Source organism: Leptidea sinapis, chromosome 39 (assembly GCF_905404315.1).
Source record: "Leptidea sinapis chromosome 39, ilLepSina1.1, whole genome shotgun sequence".
In the NCBI taxonomy this organism is placed as follows: domain Eukaryota; kingdom Metazoa; phylum Arthropoda; class Insecta; order Lepidoptera; family Pieridae; genus Leptidea; species Leptidea sinapis.
The window spans coordinates 5,275,717-5,295,330 of record NC_066303.1 but is presented as its reverse complement, the minus strand read 5'-3'; the positions used below and the strand labels follow the sequence as shown (position 1 = coordinate 5,295,330).

General features: G+C 33.3%; 1 protein-coding gene and 1 non-coding gene across 2 annotated transcripts in view; both read left to right on the top strand.

Moving 5' to 3' along the window:
* Window positions 1-19,614, top strand: part of LOC126976199 (T cell receptor beta variable 29-1-like) — a 430,134-nt gene that overhangs the window by 45,918 nt on the left and 364,602 nt on the right. The window contains exon 2 of the mRNA XM_050824453.1: window positions 11,443-11,658. Coding sequence (XP_050680410.1) covers window positions 11,592-11,658 — 67 coding nt within the window. The 5' untranslated portion in view covers window positions 11,443-11,591. The remainder of the gene's footprint in view (window positions 1-11,442; window positions 11,659-19,614) is intronic.
* Window positions 6,016-6,089, top strand: Trnas-aga (transfer RNA serine (anticodon AGA)). The gene has a single exon. It is a non-coding gene; the product is annotated as a tRNA-Ser (tRNA).

Below are 19,614 nucleotides of genomic sequence, written 5' to 3'. Positions count from 1 at the left end.
TTTGTATTATAAATCTCGATTTTATTAAGTTAAACTTCTGTGGCGTGGTGGATATAGCAAACAGACAAACATTTCAATTAATTTAATTAATTAAGCAAGTATCTAGTGGCATAATTATTCTCAAATATGTCACTTATATATTATATACTCAAACAATTGCCCACACATCATACTTATCAGGTATAGTTATTTAAGTAACGTTTTGTTCAATATCTTCTGTCGCGTACGTAGTAAATGCAATATAAATAGTACGTAGTAATGAAAACAAGCATATTTTTAAAAGCTATCCGCTAACACTGGCACCACGCCTTATTCATAAGTGCTGTCATTCTTGGCAAAGTTTGAACTTCAACAAAGTTGTGATTTGAGTTAAAACATAAATATTTATGATTATAATATATAAGTTAAGTTTCGCAAATTGAGTTTAAACCTACTTAAGTGAAGAGTGTTTCCCTTCACCATTGTGTTAGCTTTGGTAGCGATCTATTTATATGCAAATTTGAACATTTTAGTACTACAAACACATTATATACTATAATAATTAGTGGCTGTGTATAATTTTATCTAGTTATCTGTCACCAAAAAGAGGCAGATATATACTTCAACTCTTTCATGTCTTCTTTTTAACTGAGTATAAAAAAGGAGGAGGTTATCAATCAGTGTATGTCGAATTGTTACCCACAGTTAAAAATTTTTTCTTCCTTTCAAATGGTATTTTCCCAGATTTGTCTTGTCTGTGCATTAAATATTAAAAAAAAAACAAATTATAGACATTTAATTTATGTAACCTAGGTGTAATAATTTTCTATATTTGATTATTCACGCTTATCACTGAAATAGTTAAACTGATTTGTATTCAGTTTCATTGCATTGTATTAAATAATATGTAGATAATCTTAATATATATAAATAACGTGACACGTTGTTTGTCCGCGATGGACTCCTAAACTAATGAACGGATTTTAATGGGGATTACTTCATGGAGTGCTATTTAGTCTAACTTGAGAGATTTTATTTAGATTTGGGACCCACAATTATTTTTATTTTCAATATTTGTTTTGTATGGAAATATTTTCTGTGAGAGAATTGAGTGACGCACGGTTTGACAGTTCTGCTGTGAAACAATTTCATTATAAGAACAAGGAGCATACATTACGAAATATTTCTTGATATTTTGAAATACTATTGATAAATTCCTATAAAACAGTTTTTTATTATCATCTGCAGAACAAAATATTTAGTTAATGGACAATAAAAAAAACAATAAGTATATTTTTAACCAAAATGAAAATTACAACAAAAAAAAACTAAAAATTTAAACAACAATAAGAGTTAAGTTAATAATTACAAGTTCTAGTAATAAAAGTAAATATATAGTCAAGAACAAGACACAACAACCTTAATTAATTATAAATAATAATATTCAATTTCAAATTTAGATCTGATGATAAAATTTGATGAAGAAAGCCGATACGAAATTCAAAAGAACAAAAGAAAAAGGAAAAGGTTACTATAACATATATGACTTTCTTAATGATTCTATAGATTTGGAATGGAGCGACCGCCCAGGCTATTAAATAACAAGTTAAATTGTACGATATTAGTTTGTAAGTATATTTGTTATGAAAAAAAGAAGCCCGCTGAGTTTGTTGCGCCCGTTTTTCTCAGGTCTGAGGCATACTTTTCGGAATGGGTTTTTTTCTTTCACAATGTGATATCACATGCTATTTTGAATAAAAATTGTTGAATTTGAATATGAATGGTAGCCAGAATTTTTTTATTAGAGATAGTCTAGATAGTTTACGACGAAAGACTATGTAATACCAGATAAATGCAAAAGAGGTACCAATGAAAAGAGGAACCGTAAAGTTGTAGATTAAGCTGGAAGGTAGATATTGGAACTCCTTGATAGAACTTTGTTTTCCTAGCCGTGTTTGGACTTATTGGAAATGTCATGAAGCAGACTCTTTCTATGTATAAATTCCCTTTCTTTCTTTCTTGTTAACGCTACTTGTAGTAAAAATACAAAAAATATATACATACGTGTGCAATTGCCGTATAGACAAATTTAAAAATTTTAAATGAAAACGTAAAAGTTTTACTTTTTCATAGTATATTAATATGTACTGATAAACCTTAAATAGTATCTATAAGTTAAGCCTTTTTCGTTACAATATACTTCTATCAATCGCTTAAATATGTTGACATTGTGGATAGGAAGTGTTATTAAAGATAGAAAGCTAAGAAAGATTATAAGAACACATGCTCGTAAATTAATATGTCTTTAACTTTCTCATGTAAATCAATATCACAAGGCAAGCTCATATTATTAAGACTGAGCGTTAAAAATGAAAATTGGTTTCAGTTATTGAAGTTATACTTCTCTAGGCGCGTTATGAAAAAAATTATGAGAGTGATATTTTAAGATGCACGCGCATCACTGTAACACAATAGTAACAGGTTGAAGCTGGTTCCTATACTTTTCTGACGTTTGCGACATTCGTTATTTTGTTTTTTGGTTTCTTCGTCCATTATTAGGATAGGCAAAGGTTTCAAGCTCGATTAATTGGCAAAGCCATCGTTGCAAGAATTTTTACAATATTGTACTTTCTACAAAAGTAAATTAGCGCGACGAATAAGTAATTTAAAAAAATTTTGCTTTGTTATGGCAAAGAAGTATAACTTCTTGCGTGCATACAGAAGTACATACATACTTTTTTACATTTGTATTTTACGTAGATGAAATGAGTTCATGAAACTCATACGTGAAAAATTTTAATGTTTTATAAAAAAAATGGCCCTGTCGTAAATCCTATTACTCCACTGCTAAATGATCGGACAGCCTGGGACTACATTGTGATTATTTTATAGCAATAGAAATGAATGTACATTATTGTTTATTTTTATTGAAAAGAGCGCAAAAAAAAAGAATGCTGGGAGAGTTTATTGCGCCGCTTCTTCTCTCTCAGAGCGCCATTTGTTTCCGAAGCGGTAGTAGTATCTAGTAGTTATTAGAAACGACATCAAAAAGTATTCTAAAGGAATCACTTTTGAGAAAATAAATGCCTTTTATGCCTTTATGAAAAAATTCCGAATTCTCGTACGTGTCACATACGCAAGTTGCAATAAAAATAACAGCTATGTCCACGTAAATATTAAATCGAACGCTTGTAACGAAACTGTGCGAATAGAAAACAAATCTAGTGACGAACAAACACAACTCACTAGGTTTTTATTTGCTGTCACAGTATTACAATGATCGATATTGTTCTGTTATTTTAGAGATTACTGATTGAGAATCGAATGATATATTGATATACGGGATAAAAGAGGATGTAAATACTACGTAATAAGAAACGTGCAGTGATTTGACATAATAATAATACTTTATTTCAGACCCTTGATCCATAGTACAGACACAGTATAAATTATGTAATTAAAATAAAGTTAAAAATATAAATTACAAATAAAAACTAGGTTGCAATATTTACCCAGCGTCGATACATTTCTGAAAGCCTGTCAGACAGACATCTGATAATGCCGTTATTACACGTCTCAACCCTGGACATGAACGATGCAATTCTTTTACGTTGGATAGAATTAAATGAATCAATCCTAGCCTTCGCGTACATTTCTGAAGCGCTGCAGCAACGTTTCAGGCCCTTTGGAACCTAAAAATGTTATTGTAGGCGACTCGTATGCCATCATGCGACTTCTTAGAATAATTAGTCCAAACCTGACACGTGTAAAACGACTGGCAGAATGACTCAAAGAGAGTAATTCTCACGTCAGGCGCTGAACGGTTAAATTTTCTCGCAATCATATTGGCCACCACACAAAGAGCCCTACGTTGACGCTTGATATCCTCGCTCCTTGAGACAATGTGGCCAAGGTACTTGAAGCTGTCCACTATCTTGACAGGTTGTCCGTTAATACTAACTATAAGTGTGAAATAGTATTAAATACAGAATGGTGATTGGCGACGAAGTATAATCTGGCTTGGTTTGAAAACGAACAGTTGTTTTAAAAGCAGTGGACTTCGACTATCAACGTATAAAATAAAAATAAGCCTTTATTGTTGTTCACAAATATTATAAATGATACTTAACTAAATATTAAATTAAATCTAAATTATATGTTAAGTTAAACAGCTTGTCTTTCGACAAAGGCCTTCTCTAAGGATTTCCACGTCTCTCTGTTTCTTCTATTTGGATCCATTTAACCCCGTGAGTCATTTTACTTCATCAGCTGCAGGTAGTAAAACATAATATATCAAAATCTAATCTAAGAATAATCGATAAAATAGTTAAGAATAGAGAACTAACTCAGCTATTACAGATATACGATCCACACAATTATATAAAATTTGTTACACAAATAACATTTGGAAACAAAATTTTATGAACGATGTGGGACTCGAATCCATGACCTCTCGCGTTCCGTGCGAGTGCTCTTCCAACTGAGCTAACAGTTCGAGTGACATATCGTGATAAAATCTTGTATGCTTTGTTCAACTGTCAGGTTGTGGCTTTAACTACAGGATCTATTTTTACAGTTGATAACCTGCTCAACCCCAATATTTGCATATTTGACTTTGAAATTTGAGAGTTGAACAAAGCATACAAAATTTTATGACGATACGTCACTCGAACGATTAGCTCAGTTGGAAAAGCACTCGCACGGAACGCGAGAGATGGGTTCGAGTCCCACATCGTTCATAAAATTTTGTTTCCAAATGTTATTTGTGTATTAATCCCAGAAGTGAGGGTTATCACTTTAAAAACATAACAAATTGATTAAATTTGTTAATGTGAATGTCTTCAGGAAAATTATAGAATTAAACGCTGCTGTGGTTAATAACTTAACATCAGCTGACCCGTGCGCTCGATTGTCTTTTTTTTATGAAAATAAGGGACGAGACGAGCAGGACGTTCAGCTGATGGTAAAGCCCTGCCCATTACAATGCAGTGCCGCTCAGGATTCTTGAAAAACCCAAAAAGTCTAAGCGGCACTACAACTGCGCTCGTCACCTTGAGACATAAGATGTTACGTCTCATTTTCCCAGTAATTTCACTAGCTACGGCGCCCTTCAGACCGAAACACAGTAACGCTTACACATTACTGCTTTACGGCTGAAATATGTGTCATACCCATAATCTAGCCGGCATTCTGTACAAAGGAATCTCCCGCTCCTTGCTTCCCGCTTGAAGTCCGTATAGAGATAACTAGATTTCGGAGAAGACCTTATAGATTACTCTTATTGTGAGCCATACAAATGACGTATTATTTGCTAGTTCTAATGAGAGGTTGGATCAAACATTGGTCGTTGTTCGAGTACCGGCTCACAGTAACAATTACATTGTACTATCGCATATTCCCACGTGTTGGTTTACTTCCCAGCTTCAATTTGGGTGCTCTAAGTTACAAGCTTAAGTAACAACTATAATAAAATGAATTTAGATAAAAAGAGTAAGAGATACTGTTTTTATCATAATTATTTATATATTCAACTTAATTCTCTGAAAACATTAGCTGTTTTCGTGTTAATTTTCAAAGTGAACTGAGAACCTCCTTTCCTTGAGATCGATTGAGAACTTGATTTTGGCTCGGCAACATGACAAAATGTGTATAAATTATTTTGATGGAAAACATATTTAACGTGCAGACATGGTGTGCGTATAATTTAGGAAAATTTATTTAAGTAGGCGTTACTTTGCGGAAATCCATAATTATACAAATAATTTGAGTTTTCTTTAGTGTTAATTCCGCCAATATTTGTCTTTAAACAATTCGACACGTGTTTCGCTTCTACACGAGGCATCCTCAGGACGGAGGATCCACTTTAAAAAAAACAACATATTGTTTAGATTTACAAGAGCGACATCTCAAGTCAATTTCCTAATATGCAAATATTGGGGTTGAGCAGGTTATCAACTGTAAAAGTGGAGCCTGTAGATGAAGCCACAACCTGAGAGTTGAACAAAGCAAACAGAATTTTATAACGAGGTGGTCCTCGAACGGTTAGCTCAGTTGGTTAGAGCACCGGCACAGAACGCCGGAGGTCGTGGGTTCGAATCCCGCATCTTTCATAAAATTTTGTTTTTCAAATTTTATTTGCAAATGAATATGAATCACGATCCTCAGAAGTGAGGGAACGACTACGAATAAAGAGAATGTAACTTTATATCTTGTTGTGATAAATATAGTATTAGTATTCAATGTTTCGGGTTGTTTTTAAAAAGTGGGGAAATATTTTTTAGCAACAAAGAAAAAAAATGTATATTATATTATATATATTATATTATATTGCATTTAAAGACAGGCTAATACAGACATTACAGTCAGACCATACATTTAAGCTTCATACTGTATTTCTCTCTTTAGATTTCCTGGGAATTCGCAAGCTTCCAAAAAGCACTTATTCTATTGAGTTCCGTTACGATGAAACTTAAGGACTTCAAAGTATTCAAACACTAATTCCCTCAGTGGATCCAATTCATGAAATGCACCAAATCAGCGCTGAATAGAAACTATCTGACAGATAATTCGCTAGACAGTTATAAGGAAGAGAAGGAAGGGAAGGGAAGGGTACAGATGTGGGACGCGACTTGCGTCGACACTCTGGCTCCTTCTCATGTGCAAGGTACGTCAGATGGTGCTGGGTCTGCTGCTTCGACTGCCGAAGACAGCAAGCGTCGCAAATATGTCGGTCTCAGTGAGTCTTACATCATTGTGCCGATTGGATTGAGACTGAGGCACTAGGCCAGTGGGGCCCAGAGGCGCGCAGAATGTACAAATTACTATCTTCGCGCCTTAATAAGGCTGTTGGAAACCCAAGCGCTGGCAGCTATTTTTGTCAACGGATCAGCCTAGCTATCCAACGTGGAAATGCTGCCAGTATTCTTGATATGCTTCCCCGTAATGATAGGTTTAATTTTATGTAATATTAAATATAGTTATAATATTCGTTTTTTTTTAAATTGCAATGTTATAAGGAACTTATAACTTGTACTGTAGTTGAGGTCGCATAGAGCTAATAATACCCAGTGTTTCACTTTTTTGCAACTTATTAGAACGTTGAAAGACAGCACTTGTTTGCTATTTCTGCTATTAGTAAAATCTTTAGCATTTTCTTCGATGTTCACAAGCTGATGTCACGCTAAACCACAGAACAGTTTAAAGAGATCTCCTTTACCTGTTCTGTGTGCAAAAAACGCGCTTAAGACAACACGATCCAACTACAACAACTATATATATATATATATATATATAGTTGTTATAGTTGTTATAAATATATATATATATATATATATATATATATATATATATATATATATATATATATTTGTTATTTTAAAAAGATACCCCGCACTTCTGGGATTAATTATACCAATTAATTTTGTCATCAAAATTTATGAACGAAGCGGGTCTCGAACTCGAACTACTCGAACGTTTGGCTCAGTTAGTAAAAGCGCTCGGAGGGAAACCGAGAGGTCGCGGGTTCAAGTTGCATCGTTAATAAATTTTGATTACAAATTTAATTTGTCCATATATTTTTTGTTTTATATTAATAAAATATTCAGATTCACAATATATAATGAATTTTTATACAGGACGTATATGGCCAAACCCAAAACCATTGGGAACTTTGAGAAGTACTCTAATAAAAAAAGTAAAAAAATCGTAATATAAAATCATAGTCAGGAATCGAACCCATTGATTTTGTAAAAAATACAGCTGTACTATTACAACAATTTGATAGTGTCGCTAATAAAGATCTAATTCTATTGAAAAGCATCTTGAAAAATTACACATACATACATCTTATTATCCTGGTAGCAATGGGTCAGAAGTTAGTCCTAATGGAAATTTTAGTATTAGTGTCAGTCCTTGATATGGAAGCAAATTTTCTTCTAAGTCCGACGTCTTAAGTCGGTGCCAATTACGTTTAAAAATTCCGTTCGATACCTAAAATTTAAATTTCACATCATAAGTTCTAAATACCGGTTTCAACTGGATAATACTCCATTAATCGACCAATCGAGTGCAGTTAAATGGAGAATTTGCAGTTTCTGTTACTTTTAAAATTATTAAAGCTTGTTTTTATCAAATAAATGTTGCTTTAATGCTTAGAAAATTAAATTCCCTATACAATGAGGTTAGTTAAAATCCAAAATAATTATTCAGGTCAAAATTAGGAATCAAAGAAGATTCACATTCAGAATTTTGTTTTGCCATAAATAATAATTCATAATCTGCTCCATTGATAAGCTATCCGCATAGTGAACCCCATGTCTTGTGTCTATTTATGCCCCTTTCTTTAAAGTATATTAGCAATTATAAAACTGAGAACGGGTGCCGCCATTTTGCTGCGAGCCAGACCTCTTTTGTTTCACTTTAAAAGATAAGTGACATTCAGTGTTGATGTCATCCGTGAAAACTTAATGAGTTCTTTTTATATTGGATTTATAATTGAAATAATTTAAAATGGATAAAGCATTTCTGAAGGGATTTTAATAAGAGGAAGTGTGCTTGAATAGTATTTTGAAAAGATAATGTACATGAAAAAGGACTCAATGGGCTTACAGATTCGTATTCTCTGCCTATATTTATCTTTACAGTTTCTTTTATAGAAAAGATTGACCAACGAGAGTACTGGTTACCTGGTCGTACTGATCACCACCGCTAATCGTCTTCTGCCACACCAGAGGAATCCAGGAGCGTTGCCAGATTTTTAGATAGGTGTAAACGCTTCTTCTGAAGGTAGCCATGTCGTATCGTCTTGAAAACATAGTTTGGTTGTACGCAGATGACGAGAATTTTGGAATGCGGCAGCGGAGAGCATATCAAACTGCATTAATATATCCATCACTTATATTTGATAAACTTTTATGTTCCGGCCAGAACTGTACCAGTAAATAATAGTAATCTTAAAGGTCCAAGAAGACGAAAAGGTTAGAGATAGCACAGAGAGGTTTAATTATAGAATTATATAATCAATAAGACTACCGAATCTTATGCGATTACTAATTATGACAGTAATCATCACTTGTTCTCGAAATATCCTTACACAAACAATGAATTTATGCTCTAAAGGTTGATGCGTCCAATATAAATTATTTAAATTAATACAGTTTATAATTTATTACTTTTTGTCACGGACGAGTAACAAAAGAAGGACTCCGCGCCGTGATATTAGCAAGTGAAGCACCGTTATGCTAGTGTGTGTGCGGCTACGGGGGATACTAGTTACACGATTTTTTCTCGCTTAAATAATCATATATGGCCGCAAATACTTATATAGAATCGTTTTTACACTATTTCACAACGCACGACGGCATTTTTAATCTGATCTGTCACAGACGATGACAATTCTCATAATGGCCGCCTATGGGGTTGTAGTAGTGTAAGTGTGTGGGGCTATGTATTTACACATTAATCGGCTTGTTTTGGTGCTACATTGTTATGTAAAGTGACACGGAGTCCTTATTTTTTTACTAGTCCGTGCTTTTTGTAAAATATTTGATAATATTTCAACGCGATTCATATATTGGAGGCAGCGCCTAACAAACTAATTTGTTATGTATATTACAGCTAATGTAAGAAACTCTATTTAAATGAAAACAGTGCCGTTGAATTTCTTGTAAATTCTTCTTACGAGCTCTTACGTTTGCGGATATATAGTAGATTCAGTTATTTAAATTACTTAATTTTTTTAATGAATATAAAAAAGCTCTTAGCATAAGTATATTTGAATAAAATTTATTTAACTTTAATTATGCAAACAACTTATGACATTTTATAATAAAAATAAAACCAATACTGAAGAATTAGATTGATATTTTCTTTAAATTTCGTTCAATGAACTAAATTTCGCTTCTAAACGTAATAATCTCCCAATATCCATACCTGCAGTGTACCTCGTTACATATTACCTTCAAACACGAACATCTACGTAAGAGAATTGTTATTTTAGCCCTAACAAAATATGAAGCACCGTCTCGTAATCAAACAAGCTGGAAATAGTTCGCGCGTTCGCAACACCAAACTATAAATACGTTAACATTCTTTATTTAACGGATGGAAATAGGCTCGTGGCGTCATCACTGTTGCAAACTGTGATGAGTACGATATGATTTCACTGTTTATTCATATTGTACTAACTTCTGTACACGGCTTTGTTAGCGTGTACTAGAACCAGTGGGAGGTTCCTTTGCACCGGATGCTAGCTAGACTATGGGTAGCAAAACTGCGCCTATTTCTGCCGTGAAGCAGTAATGAGTAAACATTACTGTGTTTCAGTCTGAAGGGCGCCGTAGCTAGTGAAATTACTGGGCAAATGAGACTTAACATCTAATGTCTCAAGGTGACGAGCGCAATATTTGTAGTGCCGCTCAGAATTTTTGGGTTTTTTAAGAATCCTGAGCGGCACTGCATTGTAATAGGCAGGGTGCATTATTAAACATCAGATGAATGTCCTGCTCGTCTCATCCCTTATTAAAAAAAACATTTATTTAATTAAGGTTAACAATTTGTTATGTTTTAAAAGTGATAACCCTAACTTATAGGATTAATATACAAATAAAATTTAGTTTAGGTTACTATGTTGAATTTATAACCCGATTCGGACAGTGACAATTGACACACGACTAAGGAAAAAGTGTGCTTACATGATCGCTTCGCATGATCTAGCCGGCATCCTGTGCTAAGGAGCCTCCCACTGGTTAGATCGCTGCTTGTACATTGATGCTTATTGATCAAGAATGTTTTAAACAACTGGAGTAAATAAGGTAATGTATTGATTTCGGCTATGTTTTATACAACGTGATTTGTCTGTGTGTAGAACAACTTCGAGTGACAAGGATATTTCTATACTTTTAACACTCCTATCGGGACAGTAAACATTTTGATCGAACCAGTCTCTTTAACTGTCAGGTCCGTGAAAAAGTAATTGTTACCGCAAGAATATTGTTTTATAACATGTGTGTGACAAGGATCCCTACTGAACTTGTTAATTTAATATAAAAAAAATGTTAACAAAAAACAACTGACTTCAAAAACACTATTCCAAAACAATAGATATAATATACACTAAAAAGTATAAAAATAATTAATCTAATCTAATTAATTAATCTAATTCTTGTTACGATTATTGTTATTTTTGGAATCTTCCGCCGCGGCCCTGCTCTCGCCTCCCGCCTACTCACGGCGCGCGTGCTACACAAGCACACCTATACAAGGTTTGTAGCATGGCTGACACCGACTTGCAATGGGACCACACGAGAAGCACCAGCTTTCAAATAAAATAGAACTATCAAAATCAGTTCACCCAGTAGAAAGTTCTGAGCTAACAAACATAAAAAAAATCATACCGACGAATTGAGAAGCTCCTCCTTTTTTGAAGTTGACTAAAAATAATAACATGCTGTGCTTTACTTTCAGGTATCATCATGGTGTAACCTAGTACAGTTGGAAGCAATAAAGTGTTTAGCTCTTGCACTAGTCTGTGAATTGTGTGTGATGTTGAAGTGAGTGATTGACTCCGGGACTATATCTGTGAATATTGTGTGATGGTGAGTTTGTGATTCAAGATGGCGGTGAAGATATTGATTCTCATACTTGTTGCGGCGGCCTGGCAAGCGACGACAGCTGAAAGAGGTAAGTGTGTGATAAAATAATACTTAATTATTAATAATAATTTGAGTTAGTCAGTAAAGAAAACGATTACATTTTTCATTCATGTCCAAGCTATTGAATTTGCACCACATAAAAACGCATAAAAAGCATTTACTTTCTCAAAATTGATTCCTTTAGAATTATTTTTGGTGTTAAAAAAATTCCAATATATACGATTATAATACGCGAGTGTGTGTTACATTTAAATAAAACACTTTTTAAAGGATTAAAACGCAAGGAATTTTTTAGGGGTAGATCTGGAAGAACGAGATCAGGAAGGTCCTTTAAACTTCGTGTTAACTAAAATAATAATAAAAATGTTACTATTACGCAAAAATCTAATGTAAAAACAAAAAAAAAAAAACATCCAATATATTATAATAATCTTATATACATTATACTCCCTTAGTCATCTCAAGCCGACTTTATCCCAAAGTGTTACATAGCTAAGCGTAACAGCTTCGTCATCAGCCTCATCAGCTGGAAGATGTCCACTGCTGGACAAAAGCCTCCCCCAAAGATTTCCACGACGATCGATCCTGCGCTCCCCTTATCCAACATATCTTGACCAGATCATCGGCCCATCTTGTGGGAGGCCGCGTCTTCCGGTACGTGATCGCCATTCGAGGACTTTACTGCCCCAACGGCCATCTGTCCATCGAACTATGTGCCCTGCCTGCCTCCATTTCAGTTTCGCAATCATTTGGGCTATGTCGGTAACTTTGGTTCTCCCACGGATCTCCTCATTTCTGATTCGATCTCGCAGGGAACCTCCAAGCATAGCCTCTCCATTGCACTCTGAGCAACCATGAGCTTTCTCATAAGACCCATAGTTAGCGACCACGTCTACGTACCGTTAGTCATCACTGGCAACACACACTGGTTGAAAACCTTAGTGTAATAACTTAATTTCATACAATACTTACAAAATAAAGTGCCCGCGAGCCTAAAGAAGTCTTCACTTTAAAAACATTTTATGAAATACTAGCTCATCAGACATACTTCGTACTGCCTCAATCGATAAATAAAATACCTAAATATTTGTGTAAAATAAACTTAAAACAAACAAAAGGAATCCTTTTTATAAAAACAAATAAGAAAAATGCTCGGTACGAATGAAACTTTATTATTATTTTTGATTCATTACACAAGTTTTTTTCCTTACTTACAAAACAAAGTTTTCCTGAAAAACTGGCTATTTATAAGGTTTCAATTTGATATTGATAGACACACACAGTTATGATACAGTCTGTTAATCAATTCAAAGCTTTCTGATAAACTTTTTGTTTTGTTGGTGCGGCTAGGTTCAGAAATTTTACTTTTGGACAAAACTTAAGATTTAAAAATAATCTGATTTATAGTTAACAACTGTTCAAATGAGAAAGTTAATTCATTATTCATTTTAAACTATTACTTTGATTTGATTTCTGAACGACGGGGTACATTTTTATTTAATTCCGAGGATTTTCATATTTATTCACCTTTTATACTTTCTCTGGCCTTCCACAAATAATTCAAGACCAAAATTAGCCAAATCGGTCTAACCGTTCTCGAGTTTTAGCGACCCTAACGAACAGCAATTCATTTTTAAACATATAGGTAGATTATTTATTTATTTATTTGGATCATCAACATTACATATATTACACATTTATATAAACTTATGCTAGGTACAATTATTCTGATATATGTAACAATTAAAGATGAACACATCATTCAATGGTAACAGTGAACAGTGTGATTTATATAGTCAAAAATGTCTAAGTACTAAAATGTATGTATTATGCTGCAATACAATAAGGGCACGCCAGTTTGAATATATTTTTATCTATATATGTTATATTTGTTCTAACAAACACAACTCGGGCCGCTCCCGGCTCAGATTTGATTGAAATATAAATATTACGAAACGTGACAATTTATTGTGCGAATCATTCTTTGCCCGCGCACTTGTTAGCTATAACTCGGTTATTCGGTTTTTTGGCTCGACAATTCGCAGTAAAAATAGTTTTCAATTAATCTGTAGCAGGCGCCGGTTTGTCACTATCCGGTTTTGAGTGATCGTTTTATGTAATGTGTGTGTAAGCCTCGATATCATTTCCGGTATGTGGGTAGTAGTGTGGAGTTAATTCCTTCATGTAATTTTAGATTTTTATTTGTATGAATATATGTTGATTATATACATATTATATATATATTGTCGCGTAGCAACGCTTCGACGTATATGACGAGAGTTGTCAAACTTCAAGACATTGATAATTTCAACAGCTCCGTCAGCAATACTCGTAGCTTTAGCGTAAAACTGTTTACTTCAGACTCTGTAGACCCGGGTTCGATACACCTACCAGTGTATGGAATTTTTTGGGTTTTGTAAAGTTAATGGAAATTTCTAGTAAGTTCAGGATAAAATCGAATAGAAAAAAAGGGATGGAAAATGTGTAAGCAGGATAATAATAGTTAAAAGAATTATCTAGTACAATTTAAATTAAAAGATGGAATGGGAGAATTATTTTGAAAATCGAACCGATCCGGGGGTATATAGGCCGTACTAAGCGTGGCCTACGGCAGTTCTAGTTCTGACTCGAAAGTGTAAAGAAGAAGAAGAAGAAAAGAAGAAGTGGTGAAAAGTGGAAGTGTTCCAAGAAGAAGAAGAAAGAAGAGACTTGGTGTTTAGTGCGGTGTGACGCGTTGAAGGTACCGCCGCCCACAAGAGGAACAGCGGCAGACCGGCGAAGTGCAAGTTCAGAAAAAGTGAACGCAAATAAGGACTCGTTCCTATAAGCGGAGTATTATTTCTAATCCCTGACCCACTCTCGTGTCAATATGTATGTATGTCGGAGATTTATTTGGATTTAAAATCGGGCGTCACGGTGTTGGTATCCACCATGTTATTTAAGTCGATCAGTGCGCACAACCGGCGCGGGCGCTAGCTTGAAGACGAATGCGACTTCTTAATGAGCGCTCTACTGATGGACAATAATAACTAACTTCAATCGTGTCACAGACATTGACGTACATAATGACAACTTCAAATGCACTTTGACAGATGACATTCGCTATCAGTTCAGGCACAATACAAAGAATAGAATTTATTCATAGAGGCAATATTACTATAATTTCTTAATTCTTAATAATAATATATATCTATATATATATTATTTGTATGATAATAGTATTCTATAGATACTTTAATTTATTCTGAAATTAGTATTGACATATTGATTTCAAACATTCAGGATTGAGCGACAGAAGAAAATAAATCTTTATTCCAAATAAAGCTAGCGTATAAACCTGGTAAAGTAATATTATCTTGTGAACTTAGATTTAAAGTTAGAAATATGTTTCCTACAAAATTGAAGAAATGCCCACATAAACATTTAAACCCATATTTCCCTATTAGGAGTACAATTTGTAAAATGCTGGTATAATTTAAGCCAGAAGCATACATAAGACATAAGCTATATTAAATTAAAAAAAAAAAAAAAACAGAGATCTCTAATAAGAATTCAAAAATATAACCCAAGGTGTGAAAAAGTTTGTTATGAAAATCTGTCATCGCGTGTACTGCGGAAATTATTGATGATAGAACAAAAATATGTTCTAAAGTATTATAGAACGTATCAATATCTACAAAAAAGTCCGCGATACCATTTGTCCAACTACTGTAGTTATGCCACTATAACTACTTTTTTTAATTTTTAAAGTCGATATAATTGCCGACAATAATAAAACCATATTAATCATACCTCCGTTCTAGGCCTCATGCCATTTTAAATGTATTAAAGACCAATTACTTACCAAATACTAAAATACCTGTAAAATACTTTTTAAATTATAAAAATCTGACATTTCATTCGAAAGATATAACGAATTTAAAAAAGCCAATCTAAAGAAAATAATGCAACAATAAAATAGCAACTAATTGAATTAAAACTTTTATGTTAACAAAAATAAATCTTTAGTCCGACTAACGGCCGTTCCCAAAATACTATCTACAGATAGATATAAATTACTACCTTCTACTGTCAGTTATTAACTGTCAATAATCTGAAGTTGTCCCAATATACCTGATAAGTCATTCTGATCGCCTTATAAAAACTTCTATCGCTAGTATGCTATAAGTCGTCCCATTGACAGACAGCGTGTAAGGATAAGGTGAGCTACCGTCGATAAGTTTATTGGGACAGAAAAGTCAACGATAGTTATGATTTTTATATCCAGTAGGAGATAGACTGAACTAAGCGAGTGAACCCGCGGGGCATTCCTAGTAATCAATAAAATAATACCAAAACTGCTGAGTAATACGAAAAGTTTTCCCACTTCGCGAAATAACACGTTATTTTCAGTATGCAGTTTTTTTAAACTCATACATTTCACATATTACTAGACTCAATTTAAATCCACGAGGACGAAATCGTGGGCACTAACTAGTATTATATTATAAAAGATAGAAGAAAAGTGTTACAACGAACAGCACTCAGGCAAGACAGGCATATTTGGAAAGATGACAGATGCAGAGCATCCTACTGATAAAAATGAGGAAAAATATAATAATTGATACAATATTAATAAATGGGCCGGGAAAGGTGAAATTGTATAAAATTGTGAAGTCATTCCAGAAATTGCATTGGGCCGGGCGATATTAAATTTACAAATTTCCCTCCCGTTAATATCTTTTGATGATCCGAATTATTTAAATAAGGCAATCTTGTGCGTGAGTGAGTGACATAAATTAATGTTTTTAATAACACGTATCGGTCTGAGGATTTGTTGTTTAATACGTTTATAGAACTACTGTCGGGTTTGAGTGTTAGGAAGGCATATGTAAGTCTCTTTTTAACCGACTTCGAAAAGGAGGAGGTTCTCAATTCGATCTGTATTTTTTTTATGTATTTACACAGATTACGCTGAGCTGTATGATCCGATTTTCGTGATTCTTCTTTAGTTTGATGCGTAATGTTTGCCATTTGGTCCCATAAAAATTTGACATAGTTTGGCCTAGCAGTTTTCTTTTTTTTTTTCATTTCGGAACACTCGTCGAGATGAAGCTGCTAAAAAATTAAAAAGAAAAAACTAATATCTTGAAAGGAAACAAAATATACGTCCTTTTTTAAAATTTCAAAATAATTATTATTAATTATTCAAAGCGACATATTTTTTATGATGATAATGGCAATGAAGACGTACTAAGTGCTGATTTTTTTTTTAAGTTTTTAAAAAAAATGTTTTCATCCACATCTTTTTTAAAAGAAACGCTTTCATTTTGATTCCCATATTATTATAGTTAACGAAAACGAAAAAATGAAAGAGTTCTCTCTAAATAAACGCTTGTAAAACTTTCGAGAGTTCATTTGAATAAAAATACATTTTTATTCATAATGTTGAATTATTTCTTTGTTATACAAACATACAATATTATGCTTAATTTTCCCTGAAGGTATTTTGGCAAAGGCTTAATAAGGCCTTGTCGAAATATTTGTCTACTAATTTTGAAACAAAATTTATATTTAGATCTATTATAACAATTTTCCCGGAAATTTTCCTTGTTTATTCTGCTTCATAGTGTAATTATCAATATATTGTGAGCAATGTTATATTATGATGAATAATAAAACGTTGTTACCAACCAATATTTTTTATTATAAAAATTAGACAAAACATCGGATATAAAATATAAATATATATTAAATATATATATATATATATATATATATATATATATATATATATAATGTTAATATTAACCAGTTGGAGGCTCCTTTGCACAGGTTGCAGGCTAGATACACGGGTACCACAACGGCGCCTTTTTCTGCCTTGAAGCAGTAATGTGTAAGCATTATTGTGTTTCGGTTGAGGGGCGCCGTAGCAAGTGAAATTACAGGGCAAATGAGTCTTAATACTTATGTCTCAATCTGACGAGCCCAATTGTTTTTCAGGAACCCTGAGCGGCACTGCATTGTAATGGGCAGGGCATGTTAATTACCATCAGCTGAACGTCCTGCTCGTCTCGTCCCTTACTGTCATAAAATAAATGAATAAAAATTTCCCCCTTATTTTATTAACTTTATTGCAACGAGGATCACCTGTAATAAAATAGGTTAAAATATAAGGATCTAACTTATTTTTTAAGTTTTACTTCCGTATGCTATTTAAGTTTGTTAAAAAATTTAAGTTTTTATGGATTAAGTATGATATTTCTGTTTTATCGTCCTGGGTACTGTGGATTCAAATAAAACCTGCTTTGTGTGAGAGTTGAGAGAGAAACTTTTCTGAGTACATAAAGTACAGATAGCAAAAACATTTTATATTTATTAATTTTATTTTTTTTAATATGTTTTAATTGACACCGTTTTATACAAGTTATCTTGCCTCAAACTAGGCCTGTGCCTATACACATACTACTAATACATACTAAAATATAGATAATTATCCATATTTATCATTTAGATGTTTGTCCCTACCGGGATTCGAACCCGGGACTAAACACTGGGTTATTAACCACGGATTGGATTCTTTGAAATTTATTGTCAATTATTCATTTGACTTTTATTTCATAACCTCGATTGATTGCCGATATAAAAATAATTATCACAAACTTTTAGAAAACTCGATAGAGATTTACGACAGCTAATATAAAAGAAATTATTAAAAAATCTTAGAATATTAAGAAAAAATAAAGCAGAATGTAAATAAATAAACATTTAAACTCAGATTAAAGATTGGTCTCCGCTGCGCTTAACCGCACTACCTAAGATCTTGACACTCAATAGCATATATCAAACTTTGTAACATAGGCTTTGTGTTATTTTACATTGAAATAAATAAAATACAAAATACTTACAGATGATATGTGAGCCCAGTGTCTTTCTATTTCCTATGGTATTATTCTTACAAAGAATTACTACGTATCCCGGCATTTTAGTTTCAATTATTAGCAAAGTTAAACAGAACTTGTGGCACGTCAACGTCACGCATTGTTCGAGACTGGCTTGAGTTGGGCGTAGTATATGAGCGCAGCGGAGACCAATCCTTTTTGTAAGTATTTAAATTTAAAAGTTCAACGCACAGAGGTATTGAAGTCTGCTTGACAGAGCTGTCATACAGTATGTTTTTAAATTGTATCACACTCAAAATATTCGATAGCCAAATAATAGTACGAGTACGTAATCGAGTACGTCCACTTTGGCGTAGTATTAGTTACCGCACTTTGCGACTACGCCTGCGGTATCTTATTGGAGTGCAGCGGATACCAATTCTTAATTTAAGCATTTAAATAATATATTATTTTGAAATTCAAAGTCTCTACTTATTAACACATTCCACCAAAGACCAGGTTATAACTTCACCAAAAACCGAACACCATTATGGTAATTAAAAATATTTGTACCTAACCCCTCGAGAGGTCCTTCTATTAGTGAGTGAAAAATAATCTTTGTAATAGTAGATAAGTTATTTATATCGTGACTCCAGTCGCTCTCAGATAAAGGATAGTCGTCAAAGTATTAAAGTGACTCTCAAGTGATCCATCAAACTTCTGACCAGAGCCTTATTCTAGTAAAATCGAATTTATCACTTTCCTAGAATATAACTTAGTTAAGTTAATGTACAAGGTAAATCTATGTTATATATTAGTTAGTTATCGAATACTTTGAGTGAGATACAATTTAACTTTTAAATTTAAATACTGAGATAAAGTAGTGGTCTCCGCTGCGCTCATATACTACACCCAACTCAAGCCAGTCTCGAACAATGCGTGACGTTGACGTGCCACATGTTCTGTTTAACTTTGCTAATAATTCAAACTAAAATGCCGGGTTACGTAGTAAAACTTTGTAAAAATAATATTACAAGAAAAAAATTGGAAAATCCAAAAGTGCACACCGCGATCGCTTATGATATATTCTTTAATGTAAATTTTCGAATCACCTGCGTTTTTTT